At 35.5% G+C, this 26,897-nt stretch overlaps 1 protein-coding gene across 8 annotated transcripts in view; it reads left to right on the forward strand.

The window, feature by feature from the left end:
- The window catches only part of TMC1 (transmembrane channel like 1), a 259,282-nt gene that overhangs the window by 176,404 nt on the left and 55,981 nt on the right, over nucleotides 1-26,897 (forward strand). For all 8 annotated transcript variants that reach the window (XM_039841651.1, XM_039841643.1, XM_039841469.1 and 5 more), the window contains 4 exons: nucleotides 12,463-12,553; nucleotides 14,237-14,318; nucleotides 23,148-23,254; nucleotides 25,896-25,994. In XM_039841651.1, the coding sequence (XP_039697585.1) occupies nucleotides 12,463-12,553; nucleotides 14,237-14,318; nucleotides 23,148-23,254; nucleotides 25,896-25,994 (379 nt within the window). The remainder of the gene's footprint in view (nucleotides 1-12,462; nucleotides 12,554-14,236; nucleotides 14,319-23,147; nucleotides 23,255-25,895; nucleotides 25,995-26,897) is intronic.

A 26,897-nucleotide genomic window follows, 5' to 3' on the forward strand; every position in this document is an offset into this window, starting at 1 on the left:
TCTGAGGATCACATTGTATTGTGATCCTCATGGTGTTTCGTAGAGGCAGGGTGTGAAAAAAGGGAATGTGTCTGTGATAACAGTCAGGTTTGCATCTCTCAGTTGTGCTACAGGTTACATTTTTCCATAGAAACATTTTTTAAAATAGTGGTAAATTTCCAAAGCTATCTTTCCATAAGCCTATTTAACTAGTAATGTTGAGTATCATAGTATATATAATATTGTGAAAATTATAATATAGTATTATAGCCCCTAGTGATAAAAAGAGAACTGAAGTAGCTATCACGATAATTCACTTCTAGTCTTGGCTCTGCCACAGCTGAATGTTATTTAAGGAAATCGCTTAACCTCCTGGGGCCTCAGTTAACTCATATCCAAAATAAGATATTCTAGATCTACCCTGTGAGGTGGGAACCTAGTCATCATTTATAATGGTATCATTTTGTTTCGTGAAGTAAAGTTTTCCAAGTTTCAAACAATGGTCTTCTCAGCACACATAATCGTACGCTGGGAACTCCTTGTGTATGTGCATGTACACACCAGCCATGAATAAAGGCAAAGGCAAGCAGCATTCCTAGTTCCACGGAGCTGCTACTAATGTGTGTGCCTGTGCATATGCTTGTGTGTGCACAGGTACTTATGTGTGTGTGTGTGTCTGTTAAAACAGTTTTCATTCAATGAAGTGATGACGCTAAGTGACAGGTTTAAAAATATCCTTAATTGGCAAAACAGAAATTTGGCAACCTTATGTTGGCTCCCAAAATATATTTTGAAATATTACTGGCCATGAAATCCCAAACCTAGGAACCACAGGTAACTATAAGTTGAAAAACTGGTAAGCAAAAATATTGTGAACTTTCAAAGTATGGTGTGAAATTGGGTAAGAATGCCAGAGTATCTCCTCCCTTTCCATCTGCATGGAGGTGTAGAAATACGTTCCCCACTCTCCCTTACCTGCATCTCCGATCTGGAGTAGTGGCATGGGCTTCAGACTTAAGTTTACCAGGTGCAGTTAATATGTAGGCAAGAAACTCTGAGAATGGGTTGTAAATCCATATGGACTCTAAGGCTCAAGAACTGGCACTCTGCATTTTCAAGGCAGCAGAATTTGTTCTTTAGTGATGAAGGGAAGTCACTTCCTTTCTATCATCACTGTGGAATGGTATTTTTCAATGTATATTTTTCTGTGTATTAATGCAGTTTCACACACTACTATAGCCTTGAACCTATTGATTAAGAATCTTTCGGCGCAGTGGCAGATGTGTCTAAACCAGACCAGGAGTGCATATTTTTTATTTTTTACTCTAAAAGTCATTGATATACAGTCAGGGCTGAGACTGTTTTTAACTGAGAAACAGAAAACTTCATTAAGCGGAATATTCTACTTTGTGAAGAGTTTTTTTGAATGGCAACAATATGTGTCTGTGTGTGGGTGCAGAGGGGCTGTGCTGGGCACAGGGAAATGGTGTATTTTTCAATTATATGAAGGTCAGTTCCTATTTTTTTTTTAATTAGTTACCTAACTAAAAAAATATTCAACAGCGAAGATTTTAAGTATAATCTGTTTTTAAGTTGTATATGGGTTTAACTCAGGAATTGGACGACTAGATCTTTCCTACCTATAAGAGGTGGCCACGCTAATCTGGTAGCAGCCACCACAGGTGAAATAAAACACCTGGGTGGAAAGTAACAGGTCTACTTATTGCTCATCTTGAAACCTAAAACCTTTAACTGTATCAGAACATTCTATGTTGTAGATTAAAAGCCCTCATGACTAAACCTAAATAAGCAACCACTGTATTTCATTTAAGTAGAATAGGTTTTGGATTGAAAATTAAAAGACTTGGACTTTGATCTAAGTTCTACCTCTAAGGCCTCCTCTCTGAGCCTCTGTTTATTTACTTATAAAACAAAAGGATTGGATAGTGACCCATGGTTTTCACAGTGCTATCCTCAGAGTTCAAGTGTTTTGGTGAAATACCTTTCAGCACGAGGGAGGTCAGAGGACTGGCTGTTTCGTCTGCCAAAACACCAACTTCAGTCAGAGGAGACCTACGGTTTCTCTTTTCTACATAATGTACTCCATATAAAGTGTTCATTTGAAATAAAAATGCTTCTGCGCCTGTTAACATAAAAACAGTTTTTGAAAAACCCAACTTAACTGGATATTTAGAGAAGCTTATTTGTGGGAGGGAGCAATTCTAATATTTTATGAGTCTACAAATTAGGGCATGGGAGCACTCTAGGTTTACTTTTGCATGGGACTAGATCTTGGGCAGAAGCCTTTTAAAAAATATTTATTTTGATAACAAAAGTGCTTATTTAGCTATTATACTAACTGCTTTAATTTCTCAGCTTTGTAGCTCTCTGACCCAGTATTTCTGGGAGTTATCCATTGGCTGACTAGGCCTGGTGATTTATTAATGAAACACCCAGTAAAGCCAAGAAGTTACTCTGAGAATTTCATTTACATTTAAACAGGTGCTTGAAACTGTCAGCTGGTCATTAGATAAACATTCTTTCTTACTCATCCTTCCTTTATCCTCTCATTCTTCTTTTCGTATTTTATTTTATTTTATCTTTATTTTATGTTTTATTTTATTTTATTTTTTATTTTTTGGTTGGAGAAATTAATATATTCTAGGAAAGTGAGAATAGACCAGGGCTGATTTCCTGTTTTTTTTTTTTTTTAAATCAATGAGTTCCACAATCTAAATTCATACTCTGAATTCCAGCTTCCTTTCCAAATCATGAGTTATTGATGATGGTGAACATGAGGGTATGGAGATGGACAAAACCATTTCCGGTTTTGTTTTTTTTCCTGAGTGCCTAATATGTATCAAATTCTGTACTAGGAGATGTTGCACACATTAACTTATTTAATTTTCATAGAAACCTTGAAAATGAAACGTTATCTTCATTTTACAAATGAGAAAACGAAGATTCACAGAGGTAAAGTAGCCTCACACAGCTAATAACTGTCAAGGTGAAGATTCAAACTAGGTTTTTCTATCTCTAAAACCTCATGCTTTTTCTAGTGTGCCACACTACTTCTCATTTGAACCATGTTTCCCAGTGACACGAGTTTAATTTTCTCTAGATATTGTGGGTAAATTTTCTCACTTGATTCCAGTCTCTTCTCCACTTTTCTGCTGTGCTTCTTATGCTTCTTCCAGTCCTGAGTTCTCTCTCCTTCATCAAATACTGTCTCCCCTCTGAGGTCTTTTCTTTGCCAACTCCTATAGAAATTGGACTCAAATAGACTCTGTTATTCATTTAGCTCTCTTGGTATGCTGCATTATATTGCATTTTAAAAATTGTATGTAAATCTGCCTCCCTTCAGAATAGATTTTGAGCTTCTCAGAACATGAAAGATGTCTTACAGCTCTGTTTTTCCTCAGGTCCTAGTAGAGTGCTCTGTACCTCATAAGTATTCAGTTACTCTTTTTCTGGATGGCTGGCAGTGTTAACCATGAGTTGTTTTGTTGTGGCACACTCATTCCGAAGGCAAGAGAATCATTAACATGATGAGGATCTTTTAAGGCCCTGGATGAATTAGTGAGTAAAGGGCAGGGAAGTGCTGGTAAGAAAAACAACACTGATTTGTAGTATTTGCCAATTTACATGGTGTAAATACTCCCACTATGACCTATTTCAAGCTACTAACAATTTAAAAACCAGCTTACAAAATTTCTGGAAATGTAGCAATCAGTGGCTGAGTCAGCTCCAGCACCTCATTGGGAGGTGTAGTAATGCCTTCGATTAACTAAATTTATGTTAGAGGAACCTTAATCTGGAGCAATTGAGAGCAGAGGCTAAAGAAAAAAAGAACTGTTTGTTATACTATAACTTGTTTCCTTTATTTATTCTGTAATCAACAATGAATTACTTGAATTAGAGCTGCTTGTTGGAAGGACAAGTATTATTTTATAATTTCAGGACTCCAGATAAAGGTTCAAAGTGCCTTAATAACCTCTTGTTTTTTTTTGTAACACTCTGCCAAATGTCTTCCATTTTATGTTCTAAAATTTCCTCCCAAATCTAGTAACATGACAGAGAATTTCAATTTTTCTCCCTTCTCCTCCTATTCTGCTCTTTTTTTCTTTTTAAAATTCATCTTAAAGAGGAAAATTTTTTATTGAGAGTAATCAATTCTTGATTGAGCTGGGAAATCTCTTCTGGCTTATCATGCACATTAAAGTTCACCCACCACAATTGCTCATCTCATCATTTCCATTGCGTTAGGAAGAATCTTTCCATATTATATGAGAACAACGTCCCTGATAGTTCTTTCTGTCTCAGGATTTAGCTTGTTAATATTCGGTATATTGTTTTGAGTGCTTAGAAAATTGCTAGTTAATTTTAATAAGGGTTTTCAAATAATATTCTGAAATTCTCCCTCGAAGGATACTGAAAGCAACCAAATGAGAAAATTGTTATTTTTTTCTTGAGACTTGAATATTTTGGAAAATGTTTTAATTGTTAAGTCAGATCTGAAACATTTGGGATAAATATGCTTTGCCTGCCAAGAATTATCCTTTATTTCTGTTATGATTCATTTACTCTTTCTTATCTATACTGCACCATTTTACCATAGTTACCTGGAGATGTTCTATTCTTCACCTTTCTTTGACAGGCTTTTCAGGTGGCTCACTACTCCCCATCTCTTTTGGAGAGTTATGAATACATTTATGATGCTTGTACCTATCTCAAGCACATAGCCTAGTTAAATCAGCCTGAGATTCTGCCCAGATACTTGATGGAAGGATGTTAATCACTGGGAAAATGGGTCTAAAATGTGCTAATATTCAAGGATGCTTTCCAAGGTTCTTGGTAGTCAATCTCATTCTCCACCTTCCACAAACATCTACTTATCCGGAATTCAAACAACTCCAAAATTTAAATAAATAGGAATTTTTTTTATAGTATGCTATAAGATAATAATCATAATAAAAAATATTAGACATAGAAAAGTTCTAAAGTTTTCTTCTAGGTAGATAAAGTGTGGTTACTATTATCTTAATTCCATTTCATTGTACTTTATTTCCTAGAGTCTTATCAGTCAATGTGTTATATATGATAACACACACTGAATGGATAAAAAGCAATTTACCTGACTTGTGCTCTTTAGAATTCCTATCAGTGACAGCTAATTTTCACAACCTGTTATTAGACTATCCATAAATATATTATCTTTGAAGAGAGTGATTAAAAGGAGAAATGCATTAATTATCACTTAAAATTATCTAGGAAGGAATGCTTTCAAATATATTTGACATAATTCATTAACAGTAAGAGAAAAGCAAATGTGCACTTACTAAGCACAAAATAAGATTAATCTGAGAGCCTTCCCTTTTTTGGGGAAGTAGCATCCAGACATCAGATAAGGAACTAATTATGAAGATAACCCTTTTCTTTAACAGATTTATTATAAGAGAATAACCAAATTTTTTTTGAGGATGTTTTTATGTATATATAACCAAGGATGGAAAGTGGAAAATTATTTGGGAGGACTTAAGTAAGCCTGTTGCTATGGAATAAAAATGGTTAAGCTTAATTAAAATACATATACTAAAAGTAAATGTTTGGGGAATACTATATTAGACTATCATAACAAACTATATGGAAGAAAGGAAAATAATTTTACATATCAAATATATTATATCTTGTTTCCCTTCTGCAGTCCTGAAAATTAAACATTTTAAAATAGTGTAAGATACTTTTTAAATCGTTATGTTAATTATGCTTTTGCAAAATATGTGCATGAGTTTACATATATACATGTAAATATGTATATGTGAATATGTATATACTATTGCACATATACATATACATACACACTCAGATATTCTGATAAAGATACATGACTTCTTGGATGAATTAATTTTTGTATTTATGCATATACTATTATAGTACTTTTTGACCAGTGATTGGTCACAGGGGTCATGAAAGAGTAGAAGGGAAGCTATGGAAGGAAACCATGAAATATTAAGACCACACTTCGACACAGCAGAGGAGCATAGTGTGCTCTGTGGGTGACTTCACCTAAGATGTGTTGCCAAATGCTTAGGACAGACCTCCAGATCTAAGTTCGTCATTGGGCAAGCACTCAAATTTACCAGGCAGTCGTGATTATTTGCAGAGCTCACTGAACTGCCATCATTTTAAATTTCTTGCCCTTTCATGGATCAAAAGACAGAACACCCTGTTTCGATAGAAAACTAAGGCTTTTTAGCACTCCTAAATAGTACACAATCTGAAAACAAAATCGTTCATAAAACTTAAAAATGCTTACCAAAGTATAAATATGAACACATAGGTATTGTGCAGAAATATTTTACCCAAACTCTCAAAGCAGAATGGTTCCTCTCACTCTGAGGTCGCACTCTGTGAATCCTCCTGTTTCACAGTATTCAATTAGATGAATTTGATTAGAATGCAAATGAATCAACCAAAATTAGCACAGTCTGTCTACCAAGCCCTGTAAATGGCCTTGTGAAGAGCTGAATGTTAGTATATCTAAGAACGTAAGATTGTATATTTGATTCATGGTGGAAATATCTCCTCTGTTAGAGAAATTCCTGCAAACGGATACCAAGAATGCTTTTCTCTGTTTATTCAAATTCTATCAGCCTTTTAATGTCTCTTAATTCTTATCTTGTCTACAATATCTTCAACAAGCTCTCAAGCTTCCACTGTCCTCTCTCTTTTCACTTCAAGTCTGCATGGCACTGTTATGTAACAATTTTATAGACCTATAACTAATTTTTCTTAATAGAGTTTAAGCTTCAGAAAGGAATCTACGTGTTTCTTTTATTTATTTCAAAGCACTTACCACATTTCTACAACATACCGAATAAATATGGAAAAAAAATTAGCTAAGTAATGAAAGGGAGAATGAAAGAATGGTAGAAATAAAATGGATTTGCTTATTGGCCAGAATGTTGGATGGGTCCTTCTTGCAGTCATATACAGAAATCTGTATTTTCAGTACTATTTCTACCTACTTCTAAAAATAATTTTTCCACTGTAAAGGCAGAGAGAGGAAACACCATTTTGCAAATCTTTGGTGATGAGAGTATTGGAAGTAAAGTTATACACACACACACACACACACACATATATGCATATATATATATACATACATATATATATATACATACATATATGTGTACATACATATATGCGTACATACATATATGCATATATATATATACATATATAATCTATTTGTGAAGTGGTGCTATCTAAATGGAAGCACACCAAAATAAGCCAGACCTATAGGCTAAAGGTTATAAGAATGTATAGGCAAATTTTTGCTTGTTCTTTATTTGTTATTTGTTTTCATTGTTTCAGACATTTTATTCACCAAGGGTAATTTATCAAGTTTTCAAATATGCAGAGTACTATTTATAGTGCTCTTATTGTTTGCCAAGAATACATTACATACATTATTATTACCTTATATACTTTTATACATCATAACATTATTTTCTATAAAGCATACTGAAACCTAATGGAATAGCTATTATTATGTCTATTTTATAGATGAAGCAACTGAGCATTTTAGCCATTACAACTGCTGTCACCAGCATCTCTTTTATAAAAACATATGCTTTGAACCATCGCTTTGAGTATTAGGATGATTTTAAATAGTTCCACCAGTCTATTTATAGAGTTATATTATCTAGTAGGCCTGCAGTCCTTATTTTTAGTTTCTGCACATTGGACTAGCTTCTTGCCTCTACAACTTTCTTTCAATTAGTCAGTAATACTTTAGGAAAAGCCAGATTTAAATGATCAAATTTTAAAAAATGTGCTTATGAAGAAAAGATCTTTCATTCTTCTTATCCCTTTACTGGGAAGTGCTCATGAGTATGAGTTTTGATTACAGTTGCCTTAAAGATCAATTTTGAAATGTCTTTCATTTACCAGAGCAATAAATTGATTGCTTAATCATACCATCACACTGAAAACAAGAGGACAGAAAAATCAATATAACCTAACCCAAACAGGGAACATGTTTCCTGGAATGAGAATGTGTCAAAGGCAGCATAGCATGTCTTAACTCCCTTGTGTAAAAAGGGTTGTATCATGTGTTATGGGTAAATTATCTATTTTGTAAGTTAGTCTAAAGTGTGCTCCTTCAACTAACTGTGAAAGCATTCTTGAAAGCTCATGAAACTTTGTTATTCTAATTACCAACACAAGGGGTTGATAAATGAATTATGAAGCTAGATATTATTGTCATTAAATAGAGCTCACTCAATTATTTATCCCTGGGTCTGGGGTTACAGCTCAGGGAGCTGTGCATATTGTACCAAGGCTTTTGCTTGAGCTCTGAGATCTGGAGACCGGATTACAGTTGGCAGGCAGCTTTTGTTAAATGCAATTTAAGGGGATGATACACATTTTTCAGTCAGACATTTGGATGATTTGAGGCCAAAGTTTATCCACAAAAGTCTATTTCATTTTAGCCATGTGGAAAAATCCCTTTAAATTATCCTGATAAATATAAATAGGTAGGAAGATGGATTAACTCTAAGAAAAATATGAAGAAATATTCTTACCTTTTAGTTTTCAAAGACTCTGCTCTTTCCTTCCTTGCATTCTGGTATCTATCATGGGCACTTTAGTGTGATAAATATTAGTGTTTATCTTCATATTGGATAGTTTCATTCAGTATCTTGTTTCTAATAGCACAATGAAAGATGTCTTCTGGTTAAGAAATCTGTATCAGGGCGGATGGGACTAAGGGATGCTAGTTTTCCTCTATCCTGATGTCATGTCAGATTATTGCAAAGGTCAGCCCTGCATATACTGTTGAGGCATGTTCTCTCACTGAGTCCTTGGCCTCTTCCAGTCTGGTTTTCCCTCTTCTTGGCCTACCAACTGCGAGAGTGCTTCTTCACATCCCAAGAGCATAAGATTTGGGGAATTTGAATCTGTTCCTGCTAAACGATTATTCTCTATCCATCCCATGGCCCCTGGCTTTGTTTTAAAGTCCACCCCCTACCTCACCAATTTTTGATGAATTGAGTCTAGCAGTTATTTTGGCCAGTGTGGGCAGTGGGGAGCAGCAGGAGGGCAGTGGTTGTTTAGGGATCTCTTTTGTATGAAATCTGGGGGGAGATCTCTTGGAGAATGGAAGAGGGGTTAGAGTATTAAGAAAGAGGAGAAATTCATACCTGAGATTATGTGGAGTAGAGTGAAATCCAGACTTTTATATATGTATGTTGAGGGTGGCATAAGTTAGTAATTGGGAGAGAAATATGAAACTGTGCCTATCATCAGGGAAAACTTAACAATTGAAGAGACAATAAAATCTTGTTAGATTGTTCAAAGGAAAATTATAATAAATGACAAAAATCTTATGAATGCCATGTTAATAGATTTCTATATTGTTAAATGAAGTTATAACTAATTTTGTGATTATTTTAATTTGGTTATAACTCTGACTTTCCTTTCTCTCTTAAATCTTCATAGTTTAATGTTCTTGTACCATAATCATCTGCTCACAAAATTAAAAATCTTGTGAGAAATATAGAGTAAGGTAGACAATCTTTACACTTCCGACTGCTCAGAAAGGTCATGTTTTCTAATTGGCCATCCTAGTAAGTGACATAACTTACTGAGCACCTTTCAGATTATCTGCTAAATATCTAGAGTAGTAAATTTGCCTATAAAATAGGCACTTTACATTTAAAAAAACAAATTTAGATTTTACTACTAAGAAGAATATTTGACTTTCTGTTTATGTTTATTACAACAGAGAATGATGAAATGAGTCCTACATATAATTGGTTTTATGAATTAAAATTCTTGATGCCAAATAATTGAATTATAGTTAGTTCTCCTATAATACAATGTATAGGTTCCTAAACATCACCAAAATATGCAAAATTGGGCAAAATGGGAATAGGGGTACAATACTCAAAAACATAACCAGTAACACATTAAAAAAGGGTAGGTGTAAAATGACAGCAACATTTTACACATGCTGAATGGTTAAGAAATATATAAATACTATAATAAACGTGGCAGTTTACTTTTGAAAAGACCTAAAGTTTGCTTGTGGAAGTGCCTTAGCAGGATAGGGTTGCAATGTGTGAGTTATGGTGAATCATGGAAGGAGGTTCATTGGAACACCAGCTGTGAACAGATGGGGCTTTTCTAACATGGGTGAAGCAGTGAGGGAGCTGGTAGATAAAATGCGTGCATTTTGTGTATTCCCACATTGCTGGGTTTAGCTGGATGCAGCTTTCTGCATTCGACTAGTGTTTCTTATAGATAGAATCACACATAAGCAAACAAAACTTTATGTTATGCTCAAATAGTTCCATAATCTATCAATCATGTTCGAACAAATTTGTGGTTTCGAAGCAACCTTTATAGTAGAATTGACCATATGATAATCCCTTCAGCACTTTCACATCTACGATCTCACCTTATTCTTGCCACCACCCTGGCAAGTAGAGAGGCAAGTGCCTGCTTTGTGTTTGTTCGCTTGTTTGAAAATACTGACCTGTTAAATGCCGTGCAATAACTAAGGGGACCTGTGCCAGAACTTGCTCAGGTCTGTGTGCATCCTGGGTGAGTGTGCTTTTCTTTGAGAAGCAGGACACTTGTGAACATGTGTAAAGAGAGCATCAAAAACATAGACAGGGTCACAGAGGCAAATCTCAGATGCTGGGTTAGAACTTGTTACCTGACTTTTAGATCAGTTCAAAATTTTAAATGTCTGCTAGGTGATGTGCTCTTGTGTTTTTATCTCTATAACATAGTTAATGCTTAAATGTGATGTTTTCTTGATTGCACAAATCTGAAAACCTGATCATGAGAGGTCAATTTATACTTCTCGATGTGCCTCTATTGAACATTTTAGAATATATAAATAAATGTTTTAGGAACCATTTTTCAATTAATCTCCACAACCCAGAGTTTATGTCAAATGTCAGGGTGTTTGACAGCAAGGCCAGCCTAGTAACTTTTCTTCATTTCCAAGAGGCCGTTCTATTAAGTTTCTGAGAAGACTAATGAGGAAGAGTGCAATTCCAAAGTCTAGGAATAACCTTATCTTCAAGCATTAATTGATGTGGAAAATATAATTATGAGATACTCCCTTGTCTGTATCTACTCTGAGTTAAGCCATTCAGCTCTATTTCCAGCAGGTTTAGGTTTATTAAGCACTTCCTATGGTCCAAGAAGCTGACAATGCTGGGGAAGATACAAAAGGACAAGATATTGTCCCCGCTCTCAAAGAACTGATTTGTGGGGTCTTTTTGATGACTGAAGAGAATCTTCTCATTGTGCTTGTGTGTTTATGGCAGACTATGAGTGGGTGCCCATGTACAGGTGAGTAATGGGGCACCACTGTCTAGTTATCAGCTAAGTCAGCAGTTTTGTTTTGTGTTTTGATCACTGGGTATTGTAAAATCATGAGTTCAGCACTAAGAAACATCTTACAAAAAATTCTTCACCAACTTTTTAATTTTTCAAGATATATTTTGTTTGTTAACAAGTTTATTCATAGTCCTGTGTTGAATGGTCTTGTCTATAAAACCGTACATTCCAGGGGCCATGCAGCTGATGACAGTGTTGCACCTGTATAATCACAGTTGAGTTTCAGTTTTCCTCTCAGGTTCTCTGTGGCTCCTGAGAGGTCAAGACAAGCCTGGCTCGCCTCCACTTTCTAAATTTTATTCGTATATCAAACACAACAACGACAACAAAATTGACCAAAGTTACAAATATTATAGTATTTTTAATGGGTTCACATTATCTATTTTGATAAATTAATGCCTTTCAACATACAGGCAAAGACATTAGTGTGACTACTCTAATGTATAGATATTTGAAAATAATGTTAAAGTTAAAATTTGAAGCCCTTTCTAAATGCGAAGCCAAAGAGTTTTCCATTCCTTTTCCCTCTTCTCCCAACCCTTTACTTTACATAAGATGATTTTTCTGTTTTAAATCATAATTGCTTTTATGAGATTAAATACCAGGTCAGTAAGAGAGTTCTATGTCAGTTTGTCCTAATCTCTCTGCCCTATTTCAAAAAATAATACCAATCCTTAAAAAAGAAGGAGAGAAAGTATTTTAGAGTAAACATTCTGACTGCTGGAATCTGAAGTAAACTTCAGATTCAGTTTTATGTGTGTTAGAAATGAGAAGAGCTAGGGTTCTCTATTTTGACACTTAGCATAAATTCCTTGCTTTTCAGTGACTCCAGCTGATTAATAGGCTAGACTAAAATATCTTATTTTTCCTGGCCAAAGTTAAACAACTTAAACATCCATTACAGGTTCCTAGGTTATAAAATACAGCTTAGAACTCATTAAGGTTCTAGAAGGTTCTAGAAGAAATAAGACTGCAAAATTAATAAAATTAAATATCCACTACCTTTATATTCTATTAATCTCATCCCACTCCCACCTATCCCTTATTTTGTTTTCTTAGGGAAGCAAAAAAATTTGTGAGTGAAAATGAAGGAGCTCTTGGGAAAGGAAAAGGAAAAAGGTGGTTTGCATTTAAGATGATGATGGCCAAGGTAAGTATTTTCATAACTCAATTTACTTGACACCATATATTCTCAATGGAGGCCATATTGATCCCAAGGGGGAGAAAATTGGTTCCATTCTGAGAGAGAAGAAAATCTTACACTTTATATGTATAAAGTATGCATATGCATATATACACAGTATATCTATGGTATTAAAATTTGGGGTGGGGGTGACTCAGGGGGAAAAAAGGCTCAAAAAAGGCTCCTTAGAGGAGTTAAAATGAAATTTTAAGTTCAGAAATTTTGATTTATGTCAAAAGACTTACTTGTGTGATTTTATCACTTTCAAATGTAAAAGACTATGCCTCTTTCATTTTTATTCTCTGGTAGTTAAGGGGGCTGGGTCAAAAATTTCTCTCTCAAAATGTCTACAAGTAACAGAACTACATATATAGCTCTTCTTTACCAGGAACATAAACTATAAATTGGATAGAAAATAAGAAAAAAATGAATGAAATACAGATTTTTGGAAAACATAGAAAAGAAACTTACATTTATTTAGTGTTTACTATATACCAAGCACTGAATTGAATCCTTCTGTAAAGTTATCATATTTAATTGTCACAGCAATGTAGGTGCGTGGTATTATTATCCCCTCTTTACAAATATTATACCACCTGTAAACTAAATGTATCCCCATAAAGATGTTTTGTAAATAAAGTTCATATATCTTAAATATAAAATATATAGTATATATTTATGATATATATTATAGATTAGTTTTGTCTATTTTTGCAATATAAATCATTGAAATCATATAGTACTTATACTTCTGTTTCTGGCTTCTTTGATTCGATATTACATTTATGAGATATATCCATGTTGTGGGAATTACAGGTCATTTTTATTGATATGTTGTATTCCACTGTATGAAGATACCACAATTTATTTATCTATTCTGTTATAGACAGGCATTTGTGTTGTTTCTAGTTGAGGTGATTTTTTGAATATCATACTATTATTTAGGCTCCATGTTCCTGTCCAGCTGACATGTTATCCCAGCATAATGTGCACGCATACAAAATTGTCTGCCTCATTTTCACTCTTCCTAGCAGTCCTCTTGACCATGGATGCCCCAACATGTAATAAAATGGAAGAAATTTCTTTTATACAAACTAATTTATGATTCTTTCCCTTCTCCCTTTTTCTATGACACCATACCTTTCCATTTAGCTGACCTCTCTACCTCTACCAGAATGAAAAGTATCCCATGTCATAGAACTTACTATCCTGTACTGAAATTACCTGTTTATGTACAGTATATTCTGATAGACCTAGAAGCTCTTCAAGACAGGACTGTGTTTTATTCACACATTATTAATTTCTTCATGTGATGAATATTGAATTAAACAATTCACACATTATTAATTTCTTCATGTGATGAATATTGAATTAAACCATTTGCTGCTAACTCAGTCTCTGCTCTCATTGTCTGGCAGAATAAACAGACATTTTTCAGCATATTTTCTCTAAAACAAAGGATCCATAAAAATTTTTGAACTAAATTGGTCTGAGGAAGAGTGGGGACCAGGGAGGCAAGTAAAAGCTATATGGTGCCAGAGAGATCTTTCCAAGCCCATTGTCTCGTGATATTTTGGGTTGGGGGTGGAGAATAAACATCTTGACAAACAAGAGGTTGGGTTTTACTGATATATTTGGCTTCCTTTACAGAAATGGGCAAAATTTCTCCGTGATTTTGAGAACTTCAAAGCTGCTTGTGTACCATGGGAAAATAAAATCAAGGCAATTGAAAGTAAGTGCTCAACAGATCTCCTTAGATGGGAAGGTTGTCCAAAATAAATGTTTCATTAGCTTCTCCTAAGCCTTTCTAAGTTTCTGTACTATTGGAAAGATTAAAAACGAGAAAGTGAACAAAAAAACTTTATATCTTTTTTGCTCGGTGTGAAGATTTGCTAGCACTTGCCAATCACAGCAGTGGAGATCCCTCTCTCCTTTCCTACATCAAACCAAAATGTTCTCATTCTGATCTCGTTTTGTGTACTACACAGGGAAGTCAGTATTGTACACAATGACATTGAGTTATATCATTGGGAAGGCAGAGATTTTATTTTGACAATGAACATGGCATTGAAAATATATACTTTCATGTTAGACAATAATCAAAATGAACAACATCTAAAAAGTATGAAGAACTCTTAAAACCTCATTTTTAAACTTCTGAAGTAGCATAAGCAATAATCATCTAGGAACTTGCTATTTGGATATCATATCGTGCCTTCATTTTATAGAATATACACTATGTACAAGGAAGGCAGGAGAATATACTCAATCAAAGCTTATTTAGAACAGTGCTCTAGGTTTAGGATAAGGAAAATTAAAATTTAAAAATACTGTAAATATAATAATAAATCATTAAAAAAATAATGAAGTGTATGAAGGAAAATGGGTAACATTTAAAACAATTTAAAATACAATCTTGCCATATTCTGGTTTCTAAGGGTTTTGACTAGGGTCTGATTTTTCTCCATGCCTTGGTTTTCCTGATAGTTAAATGTGGCATTGCATAATTAAAATGGAGCCTCCATAGGGAGATAACACAGTTGATGGATATTTCACTGACATGATTGAGCATGTTTTAGGAGTGACTATCTCTCATTATCAAATGGCAGTGAATTAAAATATATCAGCTCATTAATCGCACTTCTTCCCACATACTTCTGTACCATCCCTTTCTTGCTTTTATTTCTTCCTTAACCCTTATCACTATCTAAAATACTGTATTTTAATTGAATTTTTAATGCAATCCTATTTTCTTTTTTGTTCATTTCTTTTTACAGACAGGAAAGAAGAGATTTTGTTTTGTTCACACCTAGATCTCTAGACCTAGAACATGTTTGGTCTTAATAAATATGCGTTGAGTAAAATTAAATACAGACAAATTCTCCAAATATCTACCATTCTAAGAAATGGAAGAAGGAATTTAGATACATCAAAAACAAACAAACAAAAACAAACAAACAAATACAACCCAGACCTTATGGAATCCCTACCATTTCAGTGTGCAGCTGAAATGTGGTACCTTGAGAAACACTGAAGAACAGAAGGCCATTTGGAGCATTAAGATCCTGATACAATTAGCGTGAAAGAACTCTCAATTTAGTTATTGCTTTGCCACAGATTAGCTGTTGATTGTAAGCCAATCATTTAATCCCTCCGAGCCTCAGTCTTCTCATTTCTGACAATGGTAGGGTTGAATCAATCTTGATCAGTTATGAGATGTACCTCAAGAAATTTATAATTAATAACTGAAATATATACATTTGCAAGTTACTTATTTTTAAGATACACTGGAGCAGGTTCCACCCTATCTCAATAATGTCATGCTCACTTGCGTTTCAGTAGCCCGTCTTGAGTGGGAAAGAAAGAGATGGAATTATTTTTATTGCCAGAAATTTCACACAAAAATGAGTTATAACTGACCACCAGCTATCATGTGTGTCACAGTGAAAAAAAATCAAATTAAGAGCTACTCAATGATACTTTCGGTTAGTTATCTTTCCTTCTCCCTTCTTCCCCCTGAAAATTTGGAACAGTCAAACTGGACAATTCAAGCAAATGTGGATTATTTTCCCTTCTGAATATAATTTATTATTTGATTAGGTTGTCCTAATTTCTTCACTTTTAATGGTGCTTTGCCTCACTGTGGAAAATTGACCCTTATTTTCTATTCTATCAACGGTCACCATGACCACCATTTATTGAGTGCCACTGTGAGTCAGACACTCTGCAAACATGATTTCATTTAATCTTTAAATACCTGCAATGTGCACATTAGCCTTCCTATTTTAGAGTTGTGGCTAAATAATTGCCCCAGAATTAATAGAGGAGATGTGGGCCCAAAGCTTGTGCTCCTCTCAGTGTGGCATACTCACTGTTACTTTGTGGAAGTTATTGTAAACTTTTTCTTTTGTGCTAGGTCCCAGAGAAGATTCTACCATGTCATTGGCAAGATGAGTAGTTATAGATTTCCTTAATAGTTATCCTATTCGTAGATTGTTCCCCGTTTTCTTATTTATTTATTTATTTATTTATTTATTTATTTGCATGTATATTTGTTTTTAAATGAGTTATTTATTTAATTATATGTTTTACATTCTTAATATGCTAAGATTTTAATGATAAACATAAGCAGACTGTATGCTTTGGGGCTATTATATTAGTCGAAAAGTATAAAACCTTTCTAGGAGTTTATTAGCAGAGTTATTGGGTTGGACTAACCATCTCATAGAAAGTAGCTTACCAAAGATAAGGAAAGCATGTGGCTGTGATGGTCTTTGAAGATGAACTGAATGGAAGAAATGGGACATGGAATCAGTTTTCTAAAGGTCGTGGTCTTTTTGTCCCTTACTGACTCCATAGTTTGGGAAATTCTTTTATATCTCTGGCCCTCTGTTTCTATATTTGGAGTTTCCACAAAATTTGGAGTTTAACTAGATACTGTACAAGGCTATTTCCAACCCAATATTCTATAATTTATAAGTTATAGTCAGTTTTAGATGTATATGTAAGTTTGTGATGTTCTTTTATACTTTTGAGTAATAAATTATTGAAACTGTTAAATGGAAAACAGATTTATATTAAGAGAGGCCTGCATGAATTCTTTTCGGAATACACTAGGTTAAACAAGTACCCTATTTGTAAATTATATGTTTTATATTATAAAACAAATAGATGTTTTTTCTTAAAGAAATGACCATTTAATCTTATAAAAGATTCAGAAATATTATTATATTCCTTTCAAAATCAGAATCATCTAACATATAATAACTAATTTAATCTTCAGAATAAGCTTGACTTAATTTAGTAATTGAGTAAAAACTTAATAATTGACTTAATTTAGTTAATTGAGTAAATACTCACTTAGTGCCTGCCATTACTATGCATGTTTCTAGGCACTGGGGGTGCAGTGCAGACAAAGACAGGTAAAGACTGTTTTCATTGATTTTACATCCAAATGAGTTAATATGTGAGTGGGAGGTTGGGGTAGATGGGGAAGAACATAAAATATAAACAATTAAATAATGAAGATGATTATGGATTGTGGTAAGAGACATGTTTAAAAGAGGAGCTTTTGAGCTTCACTGCCAGTAGTCTTTCTTGTCTACTTTGTCCTCATTCTCTAAGTAAATACTGAACAATTTTTTTTTAAATTTGGTTTTAAAGGAGTCCCAAATTACCAGCTTCCATTGAGCTTCCACAGAGCTCTGTACAGTGATTGGCAGAATCAAGAAGGGAATGCAAATAAAGTCTAAAACTCATGCTATTTCCATCACAGTTTTAGTAAGATCCGGATTCCTTTACCAATGTGGATCAAGCACTCACCTGATGAGTTCCAACTTTTTTTTTCACATAAAAATATATTTAATAATTCTTGCCACAAAGGAATGCTGTGAAGTTCTGTGTCAAATGGAGATGCCATGGAGTTTTACTGTTATACCAACCTTGTAAAGAGGCCATGCCTAAAATCTCAGGTTTACCCATAGGAATGCACCTTATTAACCGCATTGCATATTTTGCTGAAGAAGCTGCACATTTATACTCCTGGGAAATGTAATCTATACCCTTTGTGACACTAACAGTACTATTAAAACCATGGATCAAATAATTGAATGTCTTTCAAGCTATAGATAACAAGTCTTTCTCAGAATCAAAATCTACTTCTTTCTAATAGTAGAATATGGCATCAAAATTGATGTGTGATAGAACCATTTTTCAGACTGGAAAGATCTTCAAATGGACTACCCAAGCGCAGAGTTTAAATCTCATATTTCTTTGTTGGCTTAAAGGCTCCAGAAAATACAAATCAAATGTGTCATGTTTAATTCTCTATCCCTAGACTAGTTTGAAAGAAACGCTTTTGTATCATAGCCTAACAAGATGGTACTCTTATTGTGCTCATACAGCAGGTGATTTAATTGGTCTTTTCCCATTTATAAATGCTCATATTTACTTGCTTGTCTTGTTCAAGAGAAAATTATGCATGATGACAAACCACAAATTACTTTGCCTTAATAATAAATAAGCAGAAGGAGAGGCAAAATGTTCACTATAATTTAAAAGACAAATAAGAAAATTCAGGAACAAGAATATTGCATAAGCTTAAGGCAGCACATTAACACATGCCTAAGACTCTGTTTTAATATATCAGTGATTCACTCTGGAAACAACATTTATCAGTTAGATTAAAGAAAAAAGAAGAATTGGTCATTTATGGATACCATCTAAATGTGTGAATTTGACTGGCCTTTGCTGATTAATGGACATTGTCTTCATCCTTTCAGACATACACATTCTCTGCTTATTTATTCTATATGGCATATTTTTTAAAAATTAAACTATGATTCTACTTGAGGAGCTATATAGCACTGTGGATAAGAGAGATTTAGATTTGGAATCAAACACCTATAGATCAAGACTACCTGGCTTCATCGTTTACTGCCTATATAGCTACCTGTGTAACCCTGGCTCTGTCATGTATTAGCTGTGTAACCTATGGGCTTAAGTCTCTGTAAAGTGGAAGTACAATAATTTCCTTCCTGCAGAGTTTCGATGATGGTTAAATGAGTTAATATGCAGAGATCAAATAGATGTCTGAAACAAAGATTTATTAAATGGTAGCTGTTATTATTACTAACAAGTCTCGGTTCAGGCATTGTCTGTGTTTAAGTTTTTTATTCCCATCCACTAATAGTTAACCTTACCAGATTCCAGAAGCAGTAAAATGAGTTGACGCTGCTAAAGTTCTTAGTACACATAATTGACCATCAAGCTATGTTAGTTGTTATAATTATTACTCATTCTTGTTTACAAGAATCAATAAGTTCTATCTCAGAGACTAAGCACATGGAAATGACTGTTCATGCTCTTTTAGCCACATTACAGTAAGATTTCTGTGTTTAGTGAATGCTCGTTTTAGCCCACAATGTCTAGTAGGAGAGAACTTCATTTTTGTGTCAAGACAGGGAAAGGTCCTATGGAACTTTAATGTCAACTAGTTGATTTATTTTCTCTCATTTAAGCTCTTTGTTTGTTTTGTTATTGTTCTCACTCCTCTGCCATTGGTAGGTGTCATGTAAAAGGAACATTGCTTTCTGGATTACTCAGTTTTTATTTATTTATTTTTTTTGAACTGTGTCTGTGTTTTTTTTACAATCACTCTGGTTTTAGTGAAATCTATTTTCCTGCAATGCATTTTCTTTGCACTTAGGATTCAGTAAAGAAAATAAATAGACGTCACTTCTCTATTTCCAAATAAAATTGTTGTGAAGCCACTTTCAAGTCTGAAAACTAGAGTTTGAAAGCTTTGGAGTCTAAAGTATATTTCATCCATAATGACTATGGTTTATATATGGCAGAGGGTATACATTTTAATTGACTCCTCTTTTTTTACCTTTAGGTATATTTATACTCTATATTCGACTTAAGAAACTCATTGGCCAGAGGTTGTGCATTGGAGCCTGGGAAAGGGTGGGCCGTGGTGCTAATTAGAAGAGAAAAACTGTCAAAGGAAAGAAGGAAGGAAAGAAGGGAGGGAGGGAGGGAAAGAGAGAAGGAGGAAAGAATGTAAGGGAGGAAAAAAAGAAGGGTCAGTATCCTGTGCTTGGGACTCTGTACCAGAGGATCTTAAATGTGTTTTAAAGGAAAAGTTTACGCTAAATACCTGAAGACAAGGTTTTTGCCCAGTTAATGAGTAACTGTAATGACTAACAGGCTAAAAGTCTACTACTTTCAATAAAACATGACGAATGAACCTGGCTGAGGGAGTCCTCGGGTAATCGTTACCAGAGAACATAGATAGCTGCCATGAAACTATATGAAATCACTGGGAGCCAGGTGGGTGATCGGATGTCCTAAGAGGGACAGATCTGCGTTAGCCTTTCTGTAGACAGGCCAGCGCATCTGGTTACAGAACCTGCGGGGAGGGGTGTGTTTATCAAAACCACACGCTTTTAGAAATCTTGTAGAACTCTCACCCCTCTACAAATTGAAATGAATCTAAATATTCCAGACTTCAAAATAATTTATTTCTTTCCAAATGCCCACTTAGATATTGACTTCCTTTTAAGGTTCTATAAAAACTGCCGCCGCATCATGGGGATAAGTACGATGGTACCTAAAGAATAGACTAAGTGCCAGAAATAGAGATATGACTCTTATGTGAACATGGCCTCAACTTCGTAATTGGAGGCTGCACTATTCTCCACATAAACCTTCTTCCTCCTGTAATAACGTTTCAAAGCCAGAGGCCTGAGGAAACCATTGGTCACTGGAGGTGCTTTGCTGAATGAGACAAGGCAAAGGAGTTTATGTAGCAGGTGGTAGAGGCTGTTCTTTGTTTCTTCTTGGGCAACTGAAAATGAGAACTGAGGAGACTGGGAAAATGAGTAATTTGATGTTGAACCTTAAGTGATTATCAAAGAAACTTTGGCTTTTATAAATCAACCTGAGACTTCAAATCCCTGTTTTTTCTTCTCTTCCATTCTCTGACTTAAGAGAATGCTTTTATTTTTTTCTTATTCAGTAAGCATTGAACAGATCACTTCAATTTTTACTGTTTAGAGCAGGTGTGAGTTGACAGAGCATTCTTACCTATCCCCTCCCAATTTATTCCCCAAAGCTTAAATGATTTCTTAAAGGTCATAACTGCCCCTGCCCCAGCCCCACCACTTAACAGGTATCAACTGCTTCTCATCACGTTTAAAATAAAATCCTCACCTTTTTTCTTAATCGAGAAAAATACCCTACACAATGTAGTTTGGCTTCTTGTTCACTGTGCTCCTATTACAGGCCTTGGGTTTGTTTCTCGATTTTCTGGAGCTTTTGCCTCCCTTGAGATTGATATTTGTTCTTGGTCTTTCCTTTGCTTGAGCTGCTCTTCTCCAGCTAGGGATGTTGCTGCCTCTTCCTCCAACTTCAGATCTCTGCTCAAATGTTACCTCCTTTGATTTACTTTCCTTGAGCAACCTATCTAAAGCAACCCTTTAGTCTTTTGCCTTCCTCTCTATACAAACTATCTGGCTATAATTATTATATATGTAATTTATGTAATATAATTAATTACATGTCATATTACATGTTATATATGTCATATAATATATGACAATCCATATATTAGCCATTATCGTACATATACATATAATATGTAATAATATACATATATAATATATATCATACACATAGAATATATGCTACATAATAGAATATATAATATATATGATACATATCCTAAATATGTATATTTTAATATTTAAATTCCTTCATATTTGTTGTTTTCACACCTCACTAAAATGTAAGTTGTAGTAAGATAGTAACCCTGTCTGTGAGAATGTGCTTCACATCTATGACAATTCCTGACAGAATATGCTTAGTAAAAATGTGTGGAGTGAATGAATGAACTTCAGCTTCTACATTATACTTGTAAAATTTCACTAATGTGGGGAAACAGCACAAGATAGCCTGTAGGGCTATGGCACCTTTTTTTGAGAGAAATATTGTTTGCCTGAGAAAAAGGAGGAAGAAGTGCAGCAAACATAATTATAACGATAGCTAGCTATTGGCCAGGCCCTGTAGTAACCGCTTTACATATATTTGCTCTCTTAAACTGTATTAACTCAAGGAATAAAATGAGCTCTTCAGATGGCAATCCTAGCTGCTTAGCCAAAGGCAGCTTTTCCCTGGATAGACTAAAGGCATAGGTTATAATAATTCTGTATAACTACATTTACATAATAGAGAGTAGTTCCATCATAATTAACACTTTCTCTTCCTAGATAGAAACAGAAGAATGTTAGAGACTATATAGGTGAAAAGGAGCAATGTGTTGCAAAGAGCAGATTTATTTTAGAAGGCAACAAGACAAAGCTTTTGTTTTATTTCCTTGGATGGCAGGGGGTGGATGGGGATAGGGGGTGGGGGAAGGTGTGAACCAAACTCTGCACTGAGAGAAGAGGGTCCTTTGGCAGAGAGTGTAGAAAAGATTCAACACACACGCCAAAAGCAGAGTCAAAAGGAAAGTTTATCAGAAAAGCGATAACACTCCACAGAAAGTGTGGTCTCCTCTCAAAGGCAGAAAGTGAGACGGACAGTGAGAGACACAGTGAGAGACAGACAGAGTAAAGGCACTGAGAGGGACCCTGAGAATTCAGTTTATATATTATTCTTTAATTCCTGTGAGTTATAATTTAAAAGACTTTGTTAACCCAGTTTCCTTTGATATGGACATACAGTGAGGAAGGGGAAGGATATGCAGCTTGAAAAGGTAAGAATATGTAGAGTGAAAGGCCTGCTGGCAGTTCCCAGCCTTTAATCCACAGGTTCCAAACCCATGGTTTTAGCCACAGGGAATGACTCTTGGTTCCTTTTCCTTCTTCACAGGTGTGGGGAATGGGCTGTTAGCAATCCCAGCAGAAATCTTCCTTTGTTCTGAAGGTGTCCTGGCCTGGCTGCAGAGCTGATCAGCATATTGCAGTCTCTGAATGTGGCTTGATTAACATTTTAATTCTCTTGCCTCCTCCTTACCTCCCTACATTACTTTCAACCTTTTTAATGTTCTTTTTAATAGGCCAGTTTGGTTCATCGGTGGCCTCATACTTCCTCTTCTTGAGATGGATGTATGGAGTAAACATGGTTCTCTTCGTCCTGACCTTTACCCTCATCATGTTGCCAGAGGTAAGACTTTGACTCCCAGTTTGCAAAACATGCTGCAACAGGCATCTCATGTGGTCACTCTCCTAGAAAACGTTTTTCCTCTTTAAGAGTAGAATAACTAACTGGTTTCATTTACTCTGAGTCATAGTATTAGTTGCAAGGTTAATCTCCAAAATGGTGCCCATGGGCCAAAATTCCTAATCCTTGCTACAGAGGATGTACAAGCCTCCTGAAATCATATAGAAAATGTCATGTGTATGTTTACATGTACATTTTTGTGTGGAAAGATTCATAGCTTCTGTCAGAGTCCCAAGGTGGCCCTTGTACTCAGATGTTAATTGTCCAAGAGAAAGGCTTTGACACCTGTGAGTTGTATTTACTTATTTTGCCAAGTTTGGTTTGAAAGAAATGCTTCTTAATGCAACTCAAGGCATTCAACTTTTCTCTACTAAAGAAACACAGTGTGAGCAATTTTTTTAGATATAAAGTAACATAACACATACACACATGTAGTGGGGTAGGGTCTTTAGAACCAAGGTCAGAGAGTAGAGTAAAACAGATAGAGGGTCCAGATTAAAGAAGGGGGGACATCCTGATGATATGGGAAGGGTCGGCTAAGGCCAAGAAACAAGAGTGAGGTTGGGGTCTTCACCCACGCGAAGTTAAATGACTCTAACCTTTCGGATGCTTACCATACAAAAACTGGGTTAGGCTCTATTTTTCCTACAAAGGGTCTTTTTAAGTAGCCAGTTTGTTCAATACAGCATTGACAACAGCTATTTTGAGTGAGTTTTTATCCCCATGATTTAGAATCAGGGCCCAGTTCTGTATCAGGCCTCCCATTAGCATAATAATATGCATAGTGACTTACATTTGTAAAGAGTTTTTGGCTTTTAATAGTGCAAAGCGCTTTCACTTATTTTACTTAACGAACCTCACAACAAACTAATGAGGTGTAGACTATAGAAGAGTTTTTCTTCTCCCACTTAAAAAAATGTGAAAACTGAATCACATAATGCTTATTGGACTTAGCTAATGTCTCAGAGTGAGTTTTGTTTTTTTAAAGTTAATCTGGGATTAGGATCCACGATTATATCTTTTGCATCCTAATCCACTAGCTTTATAATTCCTGAGATAATTCTGGGGTTCTACAGCTATTTGGCTCATAGAAGACAGTGAGCACAGATCATAAGTCCTGTATAGTTAATCTCCAAAACAAAAACTCAGGAAATGCAGCAGAATATATGTATTTTATCTATTTCAAATTAACTCCAGCTTTATTTTCGTTCATCTCTCTAAGGAAACCTGAAATTTCAACACCAGGTACTATGACACTCCTTATACATGGAGCTTTATCAACTGCATTTACTCTTTCTCCCGCACTATGCTGCCTCCATGTGGAGAAAATGAAAGGTTGTAGCTAATTCATTCCAACTGTATGAAATTGCAGAATCCCTGATAGTATGTACTGGAGGGAGCTTCTGTGTGTTCAATTGGATGTATTCCTAGCACTAGGAAGTATATTGGCTTTAGATGCTTTTTTTACAGGTGGTATTAAATGCTTAGGGGCATTCTGTTTTCTGAACAATGATTACCAACTCCAGCAAAAGAAAAAAGAGAATGGGTACCCTGCATGTTAACTTCACAGAACCACCAGAGGCAGGGCTGGTCACCTCCTGGTAACAAGTCTCCACTTTTCAGCTGCGTCCACCCAGCAGCTTCACTCAGCGTCCCTTCGATGCATATGCCCTTTTGCCCAACTTCCTGTGTCCCTGGACAAGCCCGAGGCCCTAATCTTCTCTATCCTCTGCGGCTCCTAACTTTGGGGTGAGATAGCATGGGTAGACTCACCCTCTGTTCTTTTTAGTCCCAGGAAGCCAGAGGGGCTGCAGGGCTGCGGTAGAAGCAGAGAGCTTGTATGGAGAGAGAGAGAAGGGGCTGATTTCCAGCCCTTATGCTGTCAGTCTCTGCACCCAGGAAAAGAGAGTTTCTTCTCACATAAGAAGCATCATCTGCTCGGCAAGCCATGTGCCTGCCCTGGGTTTAAAGGAATGCTTTTTCAGCTTTCGCCAAGTCTCTTGGTATCACACTATTCTTGCCCTGTTATGGTCTGGCTTCACCCCTAATAACTTCTCTTCTAATCTGATAGCACAAATCAGGGCAGTAAACCTGGATTGGTGGTGAAGCACACATGATAATCAGGGTGCAATCTTCCCTCATATTGTTGCCCTCAAATTGTCTGATTCTCCTAAGAATTCTTTTCCTTAACGTGAGTGATTCTTCCTCTATTCCCCAATCCACATGAAGATGTGGGTAGTACTGTTTTCTAGAACACTATAGTCCCCCAAAGGCCACCTCTCTGCTTTCCAGACCTCCTGTAAATGAGACCAGTTTGAAGGTGGTGGTGAGTAGCCTTCTGGGCAATGTGGTTGGCCCAACTCCTGGTGGTCCACTGAACTCAGAATGCAGGGCCCTTAGCATTCCCTTTGTTTTTAATTCTGAATTTAATAGTTGATTCCCAGAAAATGGACCCCACATGGAGATCCACAGAGTCCTCATGAAAAGGCTTCAGAAGTGCTTTTAAACAAAACCATTCGTGATCGCATGTGTGGTTCAGACTTTGTTTCCAATTGTTAACTGCTTTCTTTGCTTCTGCACATAGTACCTCTGGGGTTTGCCATATGGCAGTTTACCTAGAAAAACAGTTCCCAGAGCTGAAGAGGCATCTGCAGCGAACTTCGGTGTGTTGTATGACTTCAACGTAAGTGTCACTGCACAGCTGTGTTGGTAGGAGGATGGATTTTTCCTTATTCTGAAACCCTATGGCCTCCTTTCCTGGGGTTAGATAAAGATGTTAAGAGAGATGTTTCTGCCTTGGTTTAAAAGAAAGTGAGAGAGATTGAGAGAGAGAGAGAGAGAGAAAGTGAATAAGGTTTGGAAATATGATAATATGATTAAATGGGTATATAGATTACTGAATAAAGGTGAGCTCAGAGTTCAAAGACTTTAAGCAAATATTCTTATTTCTGGCTTTGCAAAAGAACAAAGGAAGAGTTTGCTAATGCACTTTTTGGAAAATCTTGTTGGATTCTCAGGATATTAGAGCTTCTACATTACGTATTAACCTCTTCACTTCCTAAACAAGTCTATTTAGTATTGCTGAATAGTCAATACTAAATAAAGCTAAATATTAAATACAAGCAATACAAAATTCTAAATTCTAAGTAATATTAAAATTAAGATTACTTGATTGTGGTACCCAAATGAGCATTACTCCACTGTAGTACTAAAATGAGTATTACTCTTTGAGCTCTCCTGCATGGGTTTACTGTTATGGCAGAGACTCATTTCTGCCCATTGAAAAAATCATTTCAAAGTGTGATTCAAGTCTGTGACAGCTATTCAGTTCCACACTCTTTTTAAAATAGTGACCAACTTTGAGACTATTTGAAGTGTAGAGGATGGGACAGTAGCAAGGTGGAGATTAGGGAACTGATGATTCAAGGAATTTTTACAAAGCAAATGAGAATAAAATTTTGTATAGACTGAGGAATGAAGAAAGGAGAGAACAGTGAACAGTCTTTAAGTTCATAGTGTTAATGTCTGTTTCACAGATGTTTTGAATTCTACCCTCAACCCGCCCCCCAATTGTGAGTTTCCTAAA

The sequence above is a fragment of the Pteropus medius genome, unplaced genomic scaffold (genome assembly GCF_902729225.1).
Source record: "Pteropus medius unplaced genomic scaffold, Ma_sr-lr_union100, whole genome shotgun sequence".
Lineage (NCBI taxonomy): Eukaryota > Metazoa > Chordata > Mammalia > Chiroptera > Pteropodidae > Pteropus > Pteropus medius.